Source organism: Neolamprologus brichardi, chromosome 7, assembly GCF_056152115.1.
Source record: "Neolamprologus brichardi isolate AB-2024 chromosome 7, ASM5615211v1, whole genome shotgun sequence".
NCBI classification, from domain to species: Eukaryota; Metazoa; Chordata; class Actinopteri; order Cichliformes; family Cichlidae; genus Neolamprologus; species Neolamprologus brichardi.
In genome coordinates, this window is record NC_142110.1 from 27,362,359 (window position 1) to 27,379,386 (window position 17,028).

At 42.5% G+C, this 17,028-nt stretch overlaps 1 protein-coding gene across 1 annotated transcript; it reads left to right on the forward strand.

The window, feature by feature from the left end:
- Window positions 1-11,319: 11,319 nt before the first annotated feature.
- On the forward strand, window positions 11,320-12,326 carry rnf224 (ring finger protein 224). Its single transcript, XM_006782220.2, has 2 exons — window positions 11,320-11,700; window positions 12,003-12,326. The coding sequence occupies exons 1-2, from the start codon at window positions 11,320-11,322 to the stop codon at window positions 12,324-12,326; spliced, it is 705 nt and encodes a 234-aa protein (XP_006782283.2).
- Window positions 12,327-17,028: the final 4,702 nt, after the last annotated feature.

Genomic DNA, 17,028 nt, shown 5'->3' on the forward strand with positions numbered 1-17,028 from the left:
ACCTTCTAGTATCAGCTGATGTTTGCTAGAGCCACAGCTGTAAAAGCTGCTGGTCATGATATGGGGTTGGATATGTGGTTAGAGGGAAACATGAGACCAGGAGATGTCCTTACTGAATCATCAGAGCTGAACAGGTGATGGAGAAACAGGTTTACCTTTTAGCTGACATGAATGAGTTGAAGGGAAATTATGAACTGTTTCTAAGAGACAACACCAGGATCCTACTTTTTTTTTTTTTTTTTTTTTTTTTTTTTTTTCAACATAGCTTACAGCTACGTGTGCAGGTTCTGGTCTAGCAAAGGGGGCCAGGTAGGGCATTAACAGGGAAAGGGGGCACAAAGAAATACTTTTTTTTTTTTTCTTATTATTCTTATTCAAAATGTCTCGCTTTTAAGAAATAATTATCTGAACCTTACAACCAAAGTTTACATCTGATGTAAAATGTATAGAAATCCATTATTGTATTTAGTAAATATTAAGTCTAGTATATGCCCTAGTAAGTTATAGTATTCTTTCCTTTGGGAAGGTACCATCTGTGCAGTCAGCAATTCTGCTGAAGAAAGATGTTGAGTCTATTTAGTTACTGGAGACAAATAATAAATGGTAAATGGCCTGTATTTATATAGCGCCTTACTAGTCCCTAAGGACCCCAAAGCGCTTTACATATCCAGTCATCCACCCATTCTCACACACACATTCACACACTGGTGATGGCAAGCTACATTGTAGCCACAGCCACCCTGGGGCGCACTGACAGAGGTGAGGCTGCCGGACACTGGCGCCACCGGGCCCTCTGACCACCACCAGTAGGCAACGGGTGAAGTGTCTTGCCCAAGGACACAACGACCGAGACTGTCCAAGCCGGGGCTCGAACCAGCAACCTTCCGATTACAAGGCGAACTCCCAACTCTTGAGCCACGATCGAACCCGATAATAGATTTCTGTGCTTTTGTTTTATACGTGCATTAAAATAAAATCTGTTTTGTCAATTAAGCATCTTGAGGCAGAGGGTACGGGAATGGTTCCCCAATTCATTCTTTCTGTCTATGGTGGGCCGGTCACTAGTCAAAATGCCCGGGCTGATTTATTTATGGGTCCCAGTCCAGCCCTGATGGCTGGGAAGAGAAGGTGGAGCAGGTGGGCGAGGAAACTGTAGAAGGAGTGTGTATCATGCTTTTTACATCATTCAGGTGTTGAGTTATGGCACTTAACTCTCCTGTGATCTGCTGAAGCATAAGTTCATGGCGTTCCAGCTGCTCCTGAACAGTGAGGGAACAGCTTACATGAACTAAGCCCAATGTGTCCATAATGGCAGGCTTCCAATGATCAGCAGTGAATGTATTTGCTGTGTTAAGCTTGGGTGTCCTGAGTCTGAGTTTCGGTCTGTGCGTTTACAGTTTAATTTTGATAGTCCTTGTCCTACACCAGTGTATCTAGTTTTGCTTTCCCTCATCTCATTATGTCTGATTAGTCCCAGCTGTGTTTCCTCCTGTTCCCCATCCTCTCCTGATGCTACCTGTGTATTTTAGTCCTCAGTCTTCCCCTGCTTGTTGTTGCGCCAAAACCTCACCGTGCTGTGTTTTCCTCTGTGTGCCTTAAAGAGTCCTAGTTCTAGTTTTCCCAGTTTAGTGCCATGTTTCTAGTTTCTCATTTTCTGAGTTTTGGTTAGTGCTCTAATGTTTGGATTGTATTGCTACAGCAATAAAGCTGCCTTCCTTAGTTAATAATTCTGAGTCCTGCGTTTGGGTCCAATCTCCTGCCCGCCACAGCACACACCATGACAGAACGTCCCGACCACGACATGGACCCAGTGGGCTCAGCCCGGGAGAGAGATCTGGCCCACATCCTAAGCCTTTTGAGGTAAATATCCCACACCTCGGATACGAGGGCAAACGCTATTGGGATAAACACTATCAGGCAATTCTCGAGGGGAATCCTCATTTTTGCCAGCTCACAGGATTTATGGACTTAATAAACGATCTGTATCAAGTCAGGGAGGCAATACAAGCTCAGGAGCTAGCAGACTTTGCCCGCTCCCGAGATATGATGCTGACACAGCAGCAGCGGACAGCAGCAGCTATGGCGCCATAGCAGGACAGTGTTCCCACGCCGCTGCCGTGGAATTCCTCTCCTTCCACACATCAGTTGGGACATTGTTTGGCTGCCTCCTTCTTGGCAGCAATGTGGTTGGAGGATGAGGAGCAGGCCTTCATTTCCCCGCAATTACCAGTTTCCTCCGCTCCCTCGTCTGGGAGGAAACTGTGTCCACGCTGCCGGTCCTCCTCTCCAAAGCCGGATTCCGGGGCTTCAGAGCAGCCAGCTGTGGTGAGTGACAAAGACGCTATTTCTGTTCCCCTTGATGTTGAGACTGTTTATTCTGTGCTGCAAGTAAATACACCCCTTTTTCATTCCTTTCAAGCTGGGAAATACTAAGACTGTTCATTCTGAGGACATCAGTTCTGACTCGTTTTGCTCCTCCCAAGCTTGGGATTATTTCTGTGGGGACTGGTCACTTTGAGGGTAGCTATTCAGACTCAGTGACTGATTTTAACCTGGGGTCTGTTTACCCAGTGTCTATAAACTCAGCGTCTGTTATCTCGGGGTCCGTAAATTTAGAAATGGTAAATTCAAAGACTGTTTTCCCGGAGGCCATTTTTTCCGGCCCTATAGACTTAAAAGACTCTTGTCATGCTCCTTCCAAGCCTGGGAATATAACAATAAAAAGGAATTTCCACTCAGACTGGAAATTCAGAAAAAGTGTACATAGCTGCAAAACTGGCATCTCTAGCGACTGTCACTCTCTCAAGGGTTTCCCCAGAGGCTGAGTCTCTGACCTCAGCAGACTCTCGACCCTGGAGGTCGGGCGAGCTGTCTGCAGCAGCCTCCACAGAGAGCTTAGGCGAGCTCACCCAGACTGCAATGAACTTTGTCTCACTGCAGCCCAAGAAGTGTCCAGAGCTGCCTGCTTCATCTGGTCCATCAGTTTCCGCAACATCTGGTCCCACGCCGTCTAGTCCTACGCCATCTGGTCCACATCCAGTACAGGCCGTACTGGATGTGGACCAGATGGCGTAGGACTAGACGGTGCCACGCCGAGCACAGCACCGTCACCAAACACTTTCCAGGCTGAGGATCTTCGTCGTCAGGGGTGGCCTCCTGAACTGTGTTGCCACCGCCGTTTCTCAAGCGGCCGGCCTCTGGATCTGTTTTCTCGCCGCTGCTGCTTTTTTCCGCGCTCCAGGCCACTGGATTTGCTTTGCCCACACTACTGCCGCCTTTGCACACGGCTGGCCCCCTGAACTGTCTCATCGCCGTCGCTGGCTTCACAGTGGGCCTCCAGAACTGTGTGCTGAACTTAAGTTCTGTCAACCTCCGGGTTGTCCCTCTGAACTGCCCTGTGATGGACTATTGTGCCGTTGGCCTTCTGATTTGCTCTGTTCTGCACTCCTGTGCCATCAACCTCTGGGTCAGCCTCCTGAACTGTTCTGATTTGGACCTCCCTCCTTTTGACACCAAATCCGAGTGTTAAAGGCAACAAGAGACCTTTCATATGGTCCAACTCATTTTTAGAAGGCAACTATCCCATATTGTGGAGCTTTAGTGCAAGGTGGCACAGGATAATAACGAAGGTCATCAAACCTAAAATCAGCAAGTTTAGTCCAGGTACCCCCTCCAGACAGACAGACAGACTTTTTTTGCTGAGGTGAGGTTTGTTCAATATTTTTGGAGTCTCAGTCATATCAGTGGGACGAGTATTTGAGCCATCACTGCTATGTGTCCCTTCCTAAAAGAATTGAATTTTTCACTGTTCTGGCTAAGACGGTGGCGTGGAGTCTTTTTGCGGAGTCCAAATATATAACTTTTCCTCTTCTCAAAGCCATCATCCACTTGCGTATTAGTGCTCTCCAGTCTCCCGGCATGGAGTCCAGGAGGGCAGGTAGGTGGTGAGCAAAAGGGAAGGTCCAGACACAAGCTGCAGACAACGAGAAACCAATGTGAAGAAACCAGGTAAGTCATGAATTCTGAACCCACGGCCGAGTAAACTGGAAAGAATGACAAAACAGGATTAACGCAGAGGAACCAAAAGATCGAATGAGTCAGATCAGGGAAGGACTTTATCACTGGTAAGTAGCAGACAGAGCAGAACCCACCCCAATCCAAACTCGGAGGCAGAAGGAAAACTGATTCCAAACACTACAACAGCCCAGACTACGGCACATTATCATTATCACATTAGTAGGTAGTAGTCCAAGTTACTGAAAGATGACACACATGAATCTTTTTTTGACGTTGAAATCTATCTCTGGCCTCATTACCCCTGTGGCTGTGGAATAGGTCATATCAACAGGCTGCTCTATACCCGGCTCTCCTGTTTGGGACTGCAGGACACTTTTTTCAAAGTGTCAAAAAGATGCAAAAAGTCACTTTTCAACAAGCTTGAGGAATTTGTCTGTTACTCTCTTCACTTTGGGTTCATACACATTTTCAATGTTTTCTGGGATAGGAGGCATGTTTTTGTAGCAGATGACTCCAGTAAAATAAATCAGTAACCTGCAAACTCTCCACTATCATATCATGTACGCTGTGCTTCACAACACTTCATCAAATCCCTGTCATCCAATTTATTTTTTGGATTTTTTTATTTATTTAGTATTCAGTTGCAACCTGTTTCTTTATTACTGTGGGTTTTTATGTTGCCCTGTTATAATTCATTGTTTATTAGATTCCCCTTGTGTCTTCACTTCCTGTGTTTAAGTCTACCTCGCTCTCCATGTGTTTCAGCCATGTCTCATCTCCAGTCCCTTTTCCTTCTGTATGTTTTTACAGTGTGCGTGTTCCTCGTCGGTCCATGTTAAGTCTGATGTCTGCGTGTTCTGTCGTCAGACTTGCATTGCCATGTCTGTGTTATGTTTCCTGTTTTATTTTGAAGAGGTCTGGTGTCCCATGTTCATTGTGCTTAATTTCACTTCCCCTGTGGCAGCATTATGTTTATTCCAGTCAGCTGTGTTCCCTGTGTGTTTCCTTTTCCCTCGTCAACCTCACGTGTACTCATGTGGTCTGCTGTCATGCATTCATTGTCAGGCTGTCTGTTGTTTCATGTATTCATGTCTAGCTTTGTTCATGTCCATGTCAGGGTTTTTCATGTTCTACTTTAGTTTACCCAGTTAAGGTTCATGTTTAGTTTTGGATTAGTTTACCTTGCCCTTTGTTTTGTACTGTTAAAACCAGCTCACTTTCTGTTAAGATTAAATTTTGTTTTCGCGTGTCTGCACTTGGGTCCTCCTCCTCACTCCATGTAGTTAGCTTCCCCCAACTGTGACACTCTGGATATATATGCTGCTTTAGTCAGCTCAGAGGAAAATGGCAGGGTGGAGGTTTTCCACAAATGGTTTAAAAGTAGTATTAAGGGGCTGGTTTTTAAAGTAAAGTGTGAAATGTCTGTGGAATCTGTTCAGTTCAAGTTTTACAACAGATATTTATTTACAACAGGAACGTTGATCAAAGTGCTTTACAGGAGTACAAAATAACTTGTATCAATATGAAATAACTCTCATGCTGTATTAAATGCCAGTGAACACAAACATGCTTTTAGATTAGATTTGAAAAGACTGACAGTAGTAGCCTGTCTGATGTGCAGGGGAAGATTATTCCACAGTTTAGGGTAGGCACTACAAACCCAAATGCTCGATTGCCTCTGTGAATGAACAGACCTTGGTATGGCTAAAAGCAAAAGCTCATTTCATCTAAGAGATCTAGAGGGCGCATAAGGCTGCAAGAGGGTCAGACAAAAACCCAGTCGCCTGTCCATTCGGAGCTTTGTAAGTCAATAACATTTTAAAATCAATTCTGAAGTGAACAGGGAGCCAGTGAAGAGAGGCAGATACTGGGGAAATATGTTCATGTCTTTTAGTTCACATCAGAAGACGAGCTGCAGCATTCTGGACCAACTGCAGTCTTGGATGGCAGGCCCGACTAAGTCCAACGTATAAGGAGTTACAATAGTACAGCTGGGATGTAATAATGCATGGCTTGTCAGTTTTTAAAAGATGAAAAATGATTTTTATCTTAGATAAAAGCCTTAGTTTAAAAAAAAACAAACAAAAAAACGGCTGTACAATGGAGCTAATCTGTTTTTCAAAATTATTGTCAAATGTAATATCCAAATCTTGAGTGTGCAACTTAAAGGCTCAAGACACTGCAGGTTAGAATAAGAAGTGCAATTGCCACTTAGTTCAAACATTATCACTTAAGTTTTGTTCTCATTAAAATTAAGCAATTTGGAGGCTATCCAGGCACTGAAGTAAGGGTTCTAGTGTAGCAGAACACCTTCCCTTCAGTTGAAGGTAGATCTCAGTGTCATCGGCGTACGAATTGAAACAAATTTGATATTTTATGAAAATTAGACCTAGAGCCAGCATACAAACAGATAATAAAATTGGCCCCATTATAGACCCCTGAGGAACTCCACAAATAAGGGGGGATGATGAAGATGTAAAATCTCCATAGTTCACAGAAAAACTCCTGTCAGACAGGTATGACCTGAACCACTCGTAGAATGCCCTTAATGGCCCAATGCTCCAATCGTGAGAGCAGCATGCTGTAGTCAACAGTATCAAACTGTCAGATCCAAAAGCAAAAGAACAGCTGAGTCACCACTTTTAAATGTGCAGTTTCAGTGTTTTAAAGAGCTGAAACATCATTTAGACAAGATCATCATGCCATTTTCATAGTTTCTCCACTTGATCAAAACACAGGCTCAAACTTATCAAAGACAGAAGAGCAGGTGAATATTTTAGAAAGATCAGGTGAAGGCAGGGCCATCATAGATCAAAGCTATTTTTATCTTATTGATCTTTCACAAGTTTCTGAACTATTAATACAATAAACTGAAGAAATATTCAGAGCAGAATCAATGATTGGAAAAAGGAGCCTGATGATGTTACAAAGAGGCACAGTGTCAGTTTTCTGACTGACAGTTGTGAGCATTTTTTGTTGTTGTTGTTGTTTTTCCCCCCAAGAAGCCAACAAAATTTAAATAAGTCACAAATGGGAATTTCAAACTCTGTGGCACACAATTTACTGCAAACTGCACAACATCTAACGTGTCTAATGCCTGTTGTGGTTGTGGCCGGGGTGCTAGGGGTCACCTGTGATGGCCCTGGTTTTCCTGAGACAGGAGGATCTGGTAATGGCCTCCAGGGGTGGCAGAGGGCAGACTATAATTTTTAATTTTTTTATTTTTTGGGCAGTGTTAATTACCCTCTGTGCAGCCTTCCTGTTCTCAGTCGTGGCCCCTGCGTACCAAACACCCAGACATGAGGAGCGGTAGAAGGCCAGCAGCTGCATCGGGTCCAGGTTATTCTTCCTCAGGACATGGAGGATGTTCAGCCGCTGCTGGGCCTTCACCACCAGGGTGATGGTGTTGTGGGTCCAGCAGAGTACAGTGGAGATGTGCGTGCCCAGAAACCTGAAGAAGGGGACAGATCCCACCAGTTCACCATTTATAATGAGAGGGGAGTGGACCTGTCTGTGCCTCCTGAAGTCCATTATGAGTTCTTTGGTTTTAAGGACTTTCAGCTTCAGGTTATATTGTGAGCACCAGCAGGACAAATTCTCTGCCTCCACCCTGTACACTGTCTCATCTCCATCAGAGATGAGCCTAACCACCATGGTATCATCTTCAAATTTTATGCTTCTAAATTCAGATAAAACTGAGGTTACTGTACTCGGTCCTAAATAGAATAGAAATACAGTATCTAACCAGATACTTACTCTGCATGGCATTACTGTTGCCAGTAGTAACCTGTGATATATCATGGTTTTTGACCAGGATATGTCCTTCAATGCTCATATTAAACAAATATGTGGGATTGCTTTCTTTGATTTGCACAATATCACTAAAGATAGAAATATTCTTTCTCAGAGTGACACTGAAAAAATAGTTCATGCATTTATTACTTCTAGGCTGGACTACAGTAATTCATTATTATCAGGATGTCCTAAAAACTCCCTGAAAAGCCTTCAGTTGTTCCAAAATGCTGCAGCAAGAGTACTGACGGGGACGAGAAAGAGAGCGTATTTCTCCTATATTGCTTTATCTTTATTGGTTCACTGACCCTGGAGAGTAAGAGAAACCTGATAACAGAACAGGTAAAGTCACCATGAGTGCTGCATGGCAGGCAGGGTCAGGACCCAAACGCGGGACTAAAAACAAGAGTGAACTAAGGGAGACGGCTATATTGCTGAAATAACGATATTTAAACATAGAAGCACTAATAACCAAATTAGGACTGGGACAACGCGATTACGTCGACGTCGTAAAATACGTCGACGTAAAACAATTTGCGTTGATGCGTCGTTACTTTTAAAAAAAAATACATGGCGGCAGCGAGTAGCGGTAACATGAGCAGTGTTGCCAACTTAGCGACTTTGTCGCTATATTTAGCGAGTTTTCAGACCCCCTAGCGACTTTTTTTTCTAGAAAAAGTTGCTAAAAAAAGACGTGAAAGCGCATATCGCTTTTACTCTCAACAAGCAGCGGGTGCTGTAACGCAGTCAGTTCTTCTTTTACTCTTATGCTGTTTTGTGGATCAGGTTTAAAACTACTTATAAACACACACACACACACACACACACACACACACACACACACACACACACACACACACACACACACACACACACACACACAAACAAACAAAGTAACTCCACCAGAGTGCCTATTTCGGGTCACTTTTGCCGGTCCAAGCCCGGGTAAAGGAGCAGGGTTGGAATTGTGACATTACAAAAACGATAATTGCTAAAAGAAAATTAATTTGTAGTTCTAAATAAATTCTAAATGCATTTAGGACGTTTTTTGCTCACTTTATGTCTCGTCCACGATGTTATTTCTCTCTCCAGCAGCATAGGTTACAATTATATTAGCATGACCAATTATGCAAATTAGGTGATGACGTCATTTAGCGACTTCTAGCGACTTTTAGGACAGCCAATAGCGATTTTCCTTACTGAGGAGTTGGCACCACTGAACATGAGTGAGGCAGTCGCAGTCGACTTAAACCACTCCACCCGAACACGCAGTTCTGCAGTATGGGGATATTTTAACCGAAAAGGAAGTGATTCAGTCGTTTGCCGGCTTTGTAAGGTGGAAATGGCCTATCATAAAAGTATGATGGCTATGCACCAGCACCTCAAACGACGACATCCAGGAGCAGCTTCTGAAAAGGACAAACCACCGTAAGTTTTCAACTTTTTTATTAACGCTGGTTTTTACCCATTAATTCATCCAGACCCCCCCCCCCCCCCCTCCCCTAGACATACACTCACACATAGACACCCAACCTCCATAAATACAAAACTAATTTAAGCTGCTTAGCAGTAACATATAGCAGCTGCTGTTTAGTTGTTGTTGTTGTTTTTGTTTGTTTTTTAATTTGTGGCCCATGCTGGCAAAATGAGTTGGAATGCGCGCAGGCTGATTATCAGAATCGGCGAAAGATGAAAATGTGAGACATCGAATTGGCCGCAGGAGAAATGTTAACAAGGATAATGCACCACCTGCTAAACGTAGCCGTCGTGGACACTATTACAACATTGTTAAAGTGCTTGGAAAAGCAAAATGACAACGAACTCTTGATTTGTCAAGTTTAATGTCTTTCATCCTATTTGAACGCTGTTTTTATACGTAATGCTTCTCCAGCTTGATCTTATAGGTCAAAGTTATGCCATCTAATGGCTAGAAAGCAGTGCACCAATCAAGGTGCCATCAGCTATGGCTGTTTAAACGCTATTTTTTGCAGTCATTTTTTGATATCATATGTTCAACATTGGTGATTATCATTAATCTCTTACTGTTATATATATCTATCTCTCTTTCTGTGAAATTGCTATACAAGTCAAAAAATAAATGGATATTTTGTTTACGAAGAGCACTTTTTTTTCTTTCTTTTTTTTTTTTGCAGAGAGCAAAGTGAATGTTACATTTTGTTTGTTTAGACACCATTGTTGCTATTTATTGGGAATGTTTTGTTAACCTTTCCTTAATTTTATATATGTTTGCACATTTCATTTCTTGTTAAATGCTATCTCTAGTGTATTGATTGTACGACCTCTACAACTTTATTCATTCTGCTATTCTACTGTTTTATTTTTTATTAAAAGGTCTTCAAATGAAGAAATTTGTGTTTTTCATTGATATACATAAATTAGTAAATGTGAAATTGCTATAAAAGTCAGAAAATGAATGAATTGCTAGATTCATCAATTGGGAAAATAATCGTTTTGCCCAGCCCTAAACCAAATACTCAGAAATAAACAACTGGGAATAAACTAGGGAGCCGAGAAACACACAGCTAGTGGGACAACACAACAACAAGCAGAGGAAGACAAAGGGCTTAAATACACAGAGGGGTAGCGAGGGAAGTAGAACCACATGGGGAACACAGCAGTAGAGATCTAACATAAGCAGACAGGGAGGAAGCAAAACTGAATGCAGGACTCTGAACTGTCAAAATAAAACAGGAAATATGAGACACACACTAAGATGCGGACTTGACGCTATGACTGGGGAAGAAACAGACATGAGAACATAACTGACTAGGGAGACAGAACGAGAATGCTGTCTGGACACAGGAGATGCATGAACATAGAGATATGGGGGACTAGACATGACACGTGGAACCCAGAAGAGGTACCGAAGAAAATTTAAATCCTAGAAACTACAGAAAATAGCCAAGAAACTAGAAATGTAAAGACTACACCATGAACAATGCTAAATAAATGAATATTCAGAAACCAGAAAACATATAAACCCTGGGTCCCATACCTAGGGCCATGACAGATAATTGTAACTAAACACTAACACTTCATCATCATATAGGAACCAAATGGACACCTCTCAGACAACAAAACACAAGCAGAATACGGTTCAGTTGTTGCACACCTGGAACAACCAGAGGTCAGAGGGCATAACAGTGATTCAAACTTTAACTTTAACTTTCCCGACACGGAACCCAACGTATTAGCCAGAGATCTCTTTACGGTTTTATGCCTTTATGGTTCAGAGCCGCGGACCTGTTCTATATTCGTGCGGAATAGTTTTCTATACGAGATCGCTGCAAAAAGTGCAGCCTTACCTAATGTCCACCCTACTGTTGCTCATTTATATTAAGATTTAAAAATCTAGTTGGTATTGGTATGGCAAATAACCTTCAGTAAAAGTAATAAATCACATTCATGTAGTTGTAAAAAGCATGATAATATATTAGGTAATCCAAAGTATTCAGAATACGTTACACTTATTGAGTAACGTAACGGAATATGTTACAAAATACATTTTGGGGCATGTATCCTGTAATCTGTAGTGGAATATATTTCAAAAGTAACCTTCCTAACATTGGAGGCTCAGGTGGATTCTGTGATTGGTTTAATATGGATGGTCTTTTCTTCTTGTCCAATCAGATCAAAATGTCTGATGACAGAAAAGAAGATGAGGAGGAAGAAGTCACCTGTCAGCCTCTTCCCCCTCCTCCAGCCTCTGTTGCCTTGGAGACAATGATGTCACTGAGGAGGCAGGATCTGGTGTGCATTGTGTGTTTCGGAAGCTACGACCTGGCAAAGCGGCTGCCTAGGCGACTACACTGTGGCCACACCTTCTGCCAGGCGTGTCTGAAGAGACTGAACACAGTCATCAACGAACAGGTGACTGATGACATCACAGACACTTATCTGAGTCTGTGAAAAGTGAAGGACGTGGATTAAGAGTAAAAGGCATGCAAATGTGAGCAGCAGCAGTAAAGACTATGAGCTGTGTCCACAGGTGATGTCTGACACACTTGAGAGGTCAGGGGTGAGCAGTTAGGGTAGGGCAGTGTTGATAACTTTTTGATTAGTGATCAGTCCCCTCTGCCAAATCACAGATGAGGGGTTAATCAGACAGATCTAAAGTTGAGGGGTCAGGTACAGAAGTTGTGTGTCTGTAGTCACTCCCCTGTGCTCCACAGGTGTGGATCCCGTGTCCTCAGTGCCGACAGAACACGCCTTCACCCAGAGGAGGCGCCGCAGCTCTGGACCTGGACCTGGCCACCTTCCTGGGAGTGAAGGCCTGCACCTCCTCCTCCTCCTCCTCCTGGAGCTCCGGTCGCAGAGAGGGCCTGTCAGCAGCAGACGCAGCCCAGGACGGGAAGCTGTGGCTGGGGAAGGAGGCTGTGGATGATGGTTGGTCGCACGGAGGGCTGGCTGAGCCCCGCTTCCATCACTATGGCAACTGCTGTCCACCACTTTCCTATTGGTTGTGCTGCTGGTTCTGTTGCCCAGGGCGGGGCTAACAACAATGGGTGGGGCTAGGAGGAATCAATGATGGAAGTTTAGTTCAGTCTTTATTGGTCCCTGAGTTCCTCCTTAATGCAATTTAACCAGGATATTTTGACCATTTCCAGTGAAGAGGTAAACAAGAACTAAAGATAATTTAATTACCTTGGTAACTAGGTAACAAGTGCTTCATAACAAAATACCAGAACATGAAAAAGAGTTAACCAGAAACACAAACCTAAGAAATGACTTTTTAGCTGTGTTTTAAAAGTGACTTTTAGTCTACAGATCTGAACCTCGGGGGGGAGAGCGTTCCAGAGTCTGGGGGCCATTATTGCAAAAGCTCTGACTCAGCCTTTTATGATGCACAGCCAGTAGGCCCTGATTAGATGACCTCAGGGACACCCTGGGTACCTATGGATGTAAAAGTTTACTGATGCAAGTTGGTGCATGAAGAGCTCCTTAAACCTTATGTTTAAGGCTGGAAATCACCTGTTACAGTTTCTGATCGCTTATAGCAGGTCATATGATTGTTGGCTTTTCTTTGTTTTCTCTGTAGTGTTGTAGAGTCTCTTTACCTTACAATATAAAGCACCTTGAAAAAAAGTTACATTGAATTGAACTGGATTGAATTGAAATGCATAAATCACTAACCTGTGATCTTCCCTCACCCTTATATTAGGGTGCTTAGACTCCAGCTTACCCAGGACCCCAAACTAGACAAGCAGTAAAAGTATGGATAGAGAATGGCTGAGAGGATGATGGATGATGATGGATTGATGGATGGATAGTGACTATGAAAGTATAGACCTGTCTCTGCTGTTTGACCTGGTAGTTACTAAAAAGAATGGAGCTCTGTAAAATGTAAATAAAAGCAGAATGCAATGATCTGCCAATCATCGAATGCTTTTATTTTACTGAGAACACATGAAACGTAAAAAGATATGTTGTTTTTTAGAATTTGATGTCAGCATATTTCAAAAAGGTTAGATAAGCTATAAACAACCTCAGACGTTTTAGTAAAACAGCAAATTAACATCTGCCATCTAATGATAATAATCCGTGATTGGGGTAAAAAGATCTTCCCAGAGAAGGTTAGAGTTTCTGAGGTTTAAAAAAAAGTTTAGAACTTTGTCATGTTTAAAGTCACTGAAGAAATGAAGATTTCTGATTGTATGCATCTGTAAGGATTGCCTGATATACAGCTGCAGATAATTAATAGTTGACCCACGATGTTTCACAGGGTCTTCTAAGGAGCCTTCCCTTCCTGTCCAGTTGCTTTGTTTCCAAGTTCCTTAAACTACGATGACCTGGATGACTGAGAACCTACACAGGCATATTTAAAGTGTCTTTTGATTGGTGGTAATGGCTGTGTTCTTCCACTGGGTGGGGCTGTAATGGTGCTGCAAACCTATCAGCTGATCAACTCCTAAGAAAGAAACTTTCATGAGGTGAAAGTGAGCACATGTCTGAGAGACTGTATTCCTAAACAAGAAAGGAAAGCATCCACACACACACACAGACACACACAAACTTTACTTAATCTATTTTACACATTCATGTACACTTGCAGTTTGGACACACCTTCTCATTTAATGTTTTTTCTTTATTTTCACAACTATTTACATTGTAGATTCTAACTGAAGGCATTCAGTGAGAAGTGCCTGAGGTGTGTTTGTGTTCATTGTCGTGTTGAAAAATAAATGATGGTATAACTAAAGGCAAACTGGATGGTATGTCGCTGCAGGATTCTGCTGGTTCAATGTGCCTTCAGTTTTGAATAAATCCACAACATTGTCACCAGCAAAGCACCATCACACCTTCTCTATGCTTCATTGTGGGAACCGTGCATGTAGAGCGCATCCATTCAGCTTTTCTGTGTCGCACAAAGACACAGTGGATGGAACCAAAGATCTCAAATTTGGACTCATTAGATCAAAGCACAGATTTCCACTGGTCTAATGTCCTTTCCTTGTGTTTCTTGACCCAAACAAATCTCTTCTGCTTGTTGGTTTTCCTTAGTAGTGGTTCCTGCAGTCTCCTCTGAACAGTTGATGTAGAGATGAGTCTGCTACTGGAACTCTGTGTGGCATTTATATGGATTTATCTGGGCTCTAATCTGAGGTGCTGTTAACTTGTGATTTCTGAGGCCAGTGACTCAGAGGAATTTATCCTCAGCAGCAGGGGTGACTCTTGGTCTTCCTTTCCCTGGGGCGGTCCTCATGTGAGCCAGTTTCATTATACAGCTTAATGGTTTTTGCGACTGCACTTGGGGACACATTCAAAGTTTTAGCGATTTTCCAGACTGACTGACCTTCAGTTCTCCAAGTAATGATGGGCTGTCATTTCTCTTTACTTTGCTGATTGGTTCTTGTCATAATATGAATTCTAACAGTTGTCAAATAGGGCTGTCAGCTGTGTAGCAACCTCACTTCTGCACAACAACGGGGATAATGGGGTTGGGACCCCAACCCCATTAAGAAGGCAAGAAATTCCACAGATGAACCCTGACAAGACACCTGTGTTGTGAAAACCATTTCAGGTGACTACATCATGAAGCTCATTGAGAAAAGGGAAGGGTTTGTAGTGCTGTCAACAAAGCAGGGGGTGGCTACTTTCAGGAATCTAAAATATAAAACATATTTAGAGTTATTTATCAATGTTTTCTTTGCTACATAATCCCATATATCTTCATATATTAGATTTTATTCAGTTTGTATCTATAATGTAGAAAGTAGTAAAATAAAGAAAAAGCATTGAATGAGAAGGTGTGTCCAAACTTTTGAACAGTAGTCTATATTCTGATGGGAGTCTGATTGTACAGGAAAGTGTGCTATTGAACACATGTCCTACAAAATGATGAAAGTGCACGACAGCTGTACACCAACATATCTTTTATTAATAAAGTGGGGGGTTTTTCTCAGACAGACACCTGCTTGTGTTTAAATGGAGATACTAATACACCATCCATGTTTTTGTCAAGCATGGTGTGAACCAAATCAGTAAAAATGCAGGATGATAGAGCAAAGCATTAAAGAAAGAAAGAAAAATAAATTGATGAGGCGTGAATGGCCGATATTGAACAGAGGGAATGGCTTACGACAACAACTGTCAACCACCTACAACACAGTTTTGAGATCCCTTCCCAAGCGCTTCAACACCCACACGCAACTTGTGTCAGCTGACTTTCAGGTCACATGACACATGATAAGCGAACCAGAGAAACCTGGCCTGGACGATAAAGTCTGACTCATCAGTTGGGTAATCGGTTTACTCCCTCCATCGGGACGGCCAAATGTGACTACTTTTTGACCTTAACCACTGATGACCGGAGATTTTGGCAAACTATAAAGTCTCTGCCAGCTCTCATTCCTCTGAGCTACCTCCTCACTTCATAATTGACTCCACTCCTGTGTCAGACAAAACTGAAATGTTCAATTGTTTTAACAAACACTTTGTTGCTTCTTGTTCTTTGTTTAGCACAGTATCGGATGGGAAAATTCTTGCATACAACTTTGCTAGCAGTGCCCTGATAACTAATACTTTTTCCTTTAAACCTTTTATGGAAGAAAAGGCTTTGAAGAACCTCAACACTAAAAAGTCAACCTGTCCGGACAGTCTGTCTCCTTTCTTCTTGGGCCTGGCTGCAAGTATCATAGCTAAGCCAAATTTTTATTTTTTAAATTTTCCATACAACCGAATACATTACTGGAGATGTGGAATTGCGCCTTCGTACTCCCATTACTGTGTCTCAGCTGAGGTTCTTGAAAGGCTGGTATATAATCAGCTTAAGAGTTACCTGGATGAAAATACTACATCTCCTTCCCAGTCTGGTTTTAGGATATTGCACAGTAATGTAACTGCTTTCTTAATTCTTATTGACATGGATGAAGCCTTGGACTCCATGACTTACTGCACTTCTCTTTGTATTGGTCTTTCAAAAGCCTGTTAGTCATGGAATTTTATGTCAGAGAGACAAAATCTAAATGTATCTGCCTTCCCTCTCCCCTCACTAATGAACAAGACCCCAAAATACATAAACCCCTTCACTTATTCTATTCATAATGTCAAAGAGCTCAGGTTTCCACTGATCGTCTGTCAGATGTTTCCTTGATTAACTCCATCTGTGGTAAGTTCACTTGACTGGGCATGATTTGGAAAGGCACACACCTGTCTCTGCAACGCTCTACCCAGTCTATGGGGTACACCTCATGCTGCATTCATAAGCCACTAGCACACAAGTGTCGAACTCCAGGCCTCGAGGGCTGGTGTCCTGCAGGTTTTAGATGTGTCCTTGATCCATCACAGCTGATTCAAATGGCTAAATTACCTCCTCAACATGTATTGAAGTTCTCCAGAGGCCTGGTAATGAGCTAATCATTTGATTCAGGTGTGTTGATGCAGGTCAGCATCATCATCCGGAAGTGGACTCTGAACTATCAGGAGCAGGTCGGCGAGATTGTCCAATAGCTTTCCGGCTCCTCCACACTGGACTCTCTTCTCCACACACTTCTTGGACTACGTAACACTTTATATAACACTCTCTTCTCACTTCCAGTAGTTGCACTATTCGACTCTGTGTATTGTATTTATTTATTCATGTTCTTTTCTATTTAAGTACAATAGTGTTGTACTCTTAGTTTATCTTATTTCTGTATAGTTGTATATGTATGTATATTCAAATTTTTTCAGATTTTTTACACTTTGCACCTTTGATCA

Excerpts from the sequence above, each read along its gene's own strand:
- rnf224 (XM_006782220.2), top strand. The coding sequence starts at position 11,320 with ATGTTACAAAATACATTTTGGGGCATGTATCCTGTAATCTGTAGTGGA. Across the intron at positions 11,701-12,002 it reads ACACAGTCATCAACGAACAG|GTGTGGATCCCGTGTCCTCA; the intron begins GTGACTGATGAC and ends TGTGCTCCACAG.